We start from the raw sequence: 6,350 nt of genomic DNA, 5'->3' as shown, positions 1-6,350 counted from the left end.
ACAACGAGCAGGATATTGGATCAACAGAAAGGATAATTGAATCATCAAATCCTAGTGAAAAAGCACAGAGTATTCTTATTTCAGGTGATGGTTTAAACACCTCAGAAAGAATTGAAAATCAGGTTGCAGAGACCCCTCCAAATGCACATTTATCAGAAACCCAATCAAATGCTCAAGGATTTAGAGAACAAAAGAGTCTAGGTTTCGAAAATGAATCACCCAATGTACAAGAGTTCTTTGGCAATAACTTTTCTTTAGACGAAAATGATAGTCTTGGAGTACATGGTAACAATAACAATCAAGTTAGTCCTTTCAGGTTTCCAAATGCTAATTCTCTTCGGCCTAGGATTCGTAATCCCAGCATCTCAAGAACAAATGATGGCATCAATAAGGGAAATTCTCCAAATGATGCTGATACAAGATTTTCTGGGAATAACTTTGGAAATTCTGACTTCTCTGTTGGGCAAAGTGCTCAGATTCAACCAAATGCAGAGGCTATATCTAATGATGAAGAATTATTTGAATCTGGATCAAGAAAAGTTATCCCAGTACTGTTCACAACCAATCGCCAACAGTTTTCAAATTCTGGTCAAAACATTAATTCGGACTTAAACCAGTCAGACATAAGTGGATTTTCCAACACTGAAACCCAAGAATTTACTAAACTGAATGAGTTTGATATACAGAAGGAAACAAAAGAAACAGGTTTACAAGGAAATGCAGGTTTGATAAATGAAGGACTTACTTTCAGTCAGCAAACACAAAGACGGTCACAGCCTTCCAAAGCACAACTTAACAATGAAAGACTATATCAATTCCAACAACAAATAGAAAGCAAGAGATTACTACAGTATCCACAGCAGCAAGGTAATGATCAACCAACAACTGATCAGTTACAAGGAAGAGCACAACAACGTCAACAATTTTTAGAAGAAAAACGTCTCTTACAGTACCCCCAGTCTTCGGGAAGAGGTGAATCCTTTTCACCTGACTTACCTCAAAACAACCAAGAAGATTTACGGCTCTGGCAGTCTCCACATTCTCAAGGAAGAGATCAGTCTTCATCATCTGAAGAGTCTGATAACATCCAAGAAGGTTCTCATCTGTTACAGTATCCACAGTCAACGGGAAATAGCGGTTCAGTTTTACCTGATGTTCCTGAAAACAACCAAGAAAATTCTCACCTATTACAGCATCCACAGTCTCAAGGCAGGGGTAATTCTGTTTCATCTAATGCACCTGAAAACATCCAAGAAGAATCTAGCCTGTTGCAGTATCCCCAGTCTCAGTCTTTTTCACCTGGAGTTTCTAACAATACCCGAAGCAACTCTAATCTTTTTCACAGTGGAGGCACTAATCAGCAAGCAGTGCATAATCCTAAACAGGAGTTACAACAAAGAATTCCCATACAGCACAACCAAACACCTTTAAATTCCCAAAACCTGGTTGATCGTCATTTCAAGCCTGCTCAATTAACAGATGCCTTTGGGCCAGGGAGGACCAATACTTTTGAAGGGAGAAGACAGCAATCTCAACAACAGCGATATGTTAACCAATCACAAAGAAGTTATCAGGCAGATAATGGCAATAATGAAAATTCTGGCAATTTACACAGTTCTGATATCAAACAGCAAATCAGGGCACAACACACAGGGATAGCATTTGATTCCGTAGTTTCTAATGAACCAGTTGAAGGACAGACGAAAATTTCAATTCAAGGAAATGGTAAGGATAGGATAGATCAAGAATATTTTACTCTTAGTGAACAACAGGAGATGCAGCAACAAAAAGGGAGTGAGCAGAGAAATCCCTTGTCTACAGATTCTAACAGTGATTCAAGATTTCTTGCTTCTGAAGAAAGAAATAGTGGTAATGAGGGGAACATTGTAAGGATTCCTGGTCGAATAAATCCATCTGGTGCTAACCATTTATTGCAAAGAACTAGGACTGGATCAAGTGATATTAGAATACTCAGTACACAAGAAGGATCCCGTGTTTTCAATAATCTTTCTCACCAGACTTTCAGGCTCAATCAAAATAACTTGGGAAATCAAAATAACTTGGGAAATCAAAATAGTCAAGCCATTGATGAAACTGAATACACAATTAATGATAATTATGATTCTTCAACAAATGATCAAAGCACTCGCTTAAATGGTAACCAGTTTGCTTCAAATGAAAATCAGGTAAAACAATTTAACACTCAAAGAATCAATACAGGCAGTGCAACTGAAAATGGTTTTGAAACTAGATTTGCTCAAGGGAATACTTACTTGCCTCATCAGTATAACAGAATCAGGCAATCTACATTACAGCAAAATCAAAGTGTTAAGTTCCAACCAAGAATTCAAAATAATGGAGTTAACATAGGGTTCAGGGGTGATAGTGAAATAAAAGATCAGTTAGCCAGTAGGGCTCAACAGACATTAACACAAGAGAGACATGGTGAAACAAGAATCTTCCAACGCGAATCTGAAGGAAACCAGAGAGAGGTCCATGTGTCAGGAGTAGTTGATGAAGGACAAAATCAAAACTTTAAATTTAATCAGAAGCAACAATTATTTGGAAGGGATCACACTATTTCTGATCAAATCTCAAAACAAACTCTTACTTCAGGAGAAGCTTTTGAAAGTCAACAATCTTATAGCAACACACAATTTTCAAGTGATAATCAACATTCTGGCAACCAGCAGAGTGGGAATCAGCAAAGTACCTTAGCATTAAATTCTCAACAGGCTCAAACTTTAGATACAGAGCAACAGACACCAGAGCAATTCTCAAGGCCTCATAGTAATACAGAAATAAAAATCTTCCAGACACAAATTAACAATGGCCTTTCTGACCAGCAGCAACGTCAAAGTTTCCAAACATTAGACAGCAAAATTTCTTCCTCTGGTAACTCCCAAACACACCAGCAGAATTTGAATCAGGGTCGCCTACAATTGCAAGTGAGTGTAGGTGGTGAAAGCAGAACTTCATTTGACCAGAGAAGATTTGGTACAAACACTTATTCTTCTCAGAGGAAGACTCAACTCTCCACTAGTCAAACATATACAGATCAGAATGATCTGTCCAATACACAAAAAAAGATTACCAACGCCCATGGTCATCCTGGATTTACTTTCCAAAGGAACTTGAATCCTTTGAATAGTGCTTCTAATCAAAACATTGATGAATCAACGAGTAGAAACCTTCATAGTGAGCAGCATCTCTCGAATAATCAAAATTACCGTTCTCAAACCCAAAAGGAGTTACAATACTCCTCAGACACCTTCCATCAAGACCAGCAATCGGGTAAATCTGAATTAAGTATATCTAACCAGCATTTTGACACTGAAGATCGCCGTCAGACTTCCATTTCCTCTGCAGCGAGCAGAGGTAATCGTAAATTCCTTGACACCTTCGAAGGCCTCGACACAGGAGAACCAAAGAAAAAAGTACTCGAGAGAATTGCAGCCGTTCTTCAAGGGAAAGACTATTCTGGTATTCGATCTGAATCAACCAAGCTACAGAGGGTTTCCAGTAGTCCAAGACTAACTGAGATTCCAGAAACAGGTGAGAATCTTTTACCAACTTTGTATTAAACAGATAAGGACTGCTAATCAGTGAAGAAAAAGAAGGCATCATTCTGAAACTATCTAAATAATTAGAACCGTAAAATAGTATTCTGATGTGCTATAGTTAAAATGTTTTAATTCAGTTTAGTATTTATAATTTTAAAGTTAAGCAAGGTTTAATGTATTCAACAGAAATATGTGCAAATGTAAATATTTACATTAAATTTTGTATACACGAGAAACATTCTTTCGTTGTTATCTTAATACAAAGCTATTTACTTTTAACTTAAACTAAATAAGAGTTAAGTAGAAAGTAAAAGTCTCATTATTTTGTACATGATATAATTGTGCATTACTAAGCTAATATAACTTGCATTACTAAGCTAATATAACTTGGAAAAACTGCCTCAACCTCAAGACAATTGTAAGCAACCTTTAATGGCCTACAAATTTGAAAAAAAAAAAATTTGAATTTAATCTTCTTTTACATCTTTATAACAATTGTAAATGTAAAGTAAACCCAAATTACAGAACTACTGATCTATGTCGACGAGAAAATAAAATATTAACCTACTAACTGGTAACGAAATCATTGGAAATTAATCTTCATTTTTGTAGGTTTATAATACAATATCGACCTTCTTCCCTATACTTTCATCTCTCATTATTTGTAATCAATGATTCAGGTTTTGGCTGTGAGGGCCGAGTGTCTGGCTACTACGCTGACTCCCATGAACTTGCCAAATGCCAGAGTTTCCACTTCTGTGGAGTCGATGGTACCAAAATAAGCTACCTGTGTCCAACAGGTAAGGGTTGAGGAATATTGACAATTTCTAAAAAAAAAAAAAAAAAAAAAAAAAAAAAAAAAAAAAAAAAAAAAAAAAATTTGGTAAACTAAAAGAAAGATTTCGATGAAGTAGATGGAAACATGTATTGCGTTACTCTTTTGTCAAGCCTCATTGATATCAATGAAGATTGAAAAATTTTCATTGAGTCTCCTTAGGTTATCCAAAAAATAATTGCTTTAAAATCTGTTCATTAGTTTTTAACCATCGTGATTAAAGACAAGTTACATAGAATAAAATAGCTCTCTTGGTCTCTAGTTAAAAACAATGCATATTTTTTTCTATTTCATTTTTTTTTCGTGTCTTTTATCTGTCGTTCCAGAAGCATAAAACAGTAAAAACACGCTCATGAATATATACTCATAATTTATGGTAATAAATGAGCGTTTCTATATGAATATTGAACAATAGTAAGATTCTTATTAAATATTTATCTGCAAATTAGAAAAGGCTATTAGTGAAATGAACTGAAATTCCGAATAGCTCATTGTGTATATAGGTACACAAATGTGGAAGTTTATTCATGCCCCGTGTTCTACTTTTTCCGTACAGGTACCGTATTTAATCAGCGTCTCTTGGTCTGCGACCACGTTTTCCGCGTCCATTGCAGCGTATCGGCCGATTACTACTACGTAAACGAGAGAGCATATGGGATCAACGTTCACCAGTCGCTCCCAGACGACTCTAGGGTCTTCAGGAGTTCGGGAAGGAGGTCTTAGAATGGAGGAGATGTGCCTTGGCATTAATGAAAGGCCGAAGAAGAGGGGGGAAAGGGATGGTACTTAATCAAATAAGGCTTTTCGTATGCAAGATCGCATTGCTTTCTTATTGTTCCTTATGCGACGTCCTTTGACATAAAGGAGAAAAACTTGTAAGATGAAATATGACGCATAACACGCTTTTGACTATCAGAAAATTGATTGAAAGGATAAATACTCGTCTTAAAACTTGCAATTAATGTGAAATAGAATAGAGGTCATAGAATTGATTAGATGGTCGATGCTATCTTATTAATGATGAATACTTTTGACTGTCTTTGTCGAGGAAGAAGTTTAACGATATATTTTTTATCCAAGTCTAACACTTGTGATTAAGTTTTTCAAAATACTTTTTGGCAAATTAGGGTAATCAGCATGATGGTTTTTAGCCAATTGTTTAAAGATGATCTTACTGAAAATTGCATAATATGGATTATAGAAGTTGCAAAATGTATCAATCTAAATATTAATCTTGGCAAAAGTTTGAAATTTTCAACGATGTATTTTGGTTGAATGTGAAACTAATCAGGGGAGGGGGTGGGCGAGTGGTTTGTTAATTAAAGAGTGTATGCCAAATAAAGAAAGTCTTATAAAAAGAATAATTTATGAGTATTATTTGGTGATCGATGGAAAAACTTTAAATGAAAGAAAATATTTAGATTATGTGGATAGAAATTAGTTTGCAGCCATATATAAGAATTTATTTTGATGTATATGTATACACGCACATATAATATATATATTACCATTAGTCATGAGAAATCCTTTGCCAAAGGATTCTTTTCATTGATTTCACACATTCAGACTTTGGTGTAGATGGAAACGCATGCACACATACACTACAATTTGTGTACATGCATGCACACACACATACAGTGTATATATATATATATATATATATATATATATATATATATATGTATGTATATACTGTATATATACGTATATATACTCTATATATATATATATATATATATATATATATATATATATATATTTATATATATACTGTATATATATGTATATATATAAATACTGTATATATATATATATATATATATATATATATATATATATATATATATATATATACATATATACTGTATATATATATATATATATATATATATATATATATATATGTGTGTGTGTATATATATATTTATTTATATATATACATATATATACAG

The 6,350-nt window shown here is 34.2% G+C and overlaps 1 protein-coding gene across 1 annotated transcript in view; it reads left to right on the top strand.

Moving 5' to 3' along the window:
- Nucleotides 1-5,980, top strand: part of LOC137660278 (uncharacterized protein DDB_G0283357-like) — a 23,725-nt gene extending 17,745 nt beyond the window's left edge. Inside the window, exons 3-5 of the mRNA XM_068395051.1 lie at nucleotides 1-3,555; nucleotides 4,244-4,363; nucleotides 4,955-5,980. The exon at nucleotides 1-3,555 is cut by the window's left edge and continues 817 nt beyond it. Coding sequence (XP_068251152.1) covers nucleotides 1-3,555; nucleotides 4,244-4,363; nucleotides 4,955-5,121 — 3,842 coding nt within the window. The 3' untranslated portion in view covers nucleotides 5,122-5,980. The remainder of the gene's footprint in view (nucleotides 3,556-4,243; nucleotides 4,364-4,954) is intronic.
- The last annotated feature ends 370 nt before the right edge of the window (nucleotides 5,981-6,350 follow it).

The sequence above is a fragment of the Palaemon carinicauda genome, chromosome 20 (genome assembly GCF_036898095.1).
Source record: "Palaemon carinicauda isolate YSFRI2023 chromosome 20, ASM3689809v2, whole genome shotgun sequence".
Taxonomy (NCBI): domain Eukaryota; kingdom Metazoa; phylum Arthropoda; class Malacostraca; order Decapoda; family Palaemonidae; genus Palaemon; species Palaemon carinicauda.
This window is presented reverse-complemented; position numbering and strand designations above follow the sequence as displayed.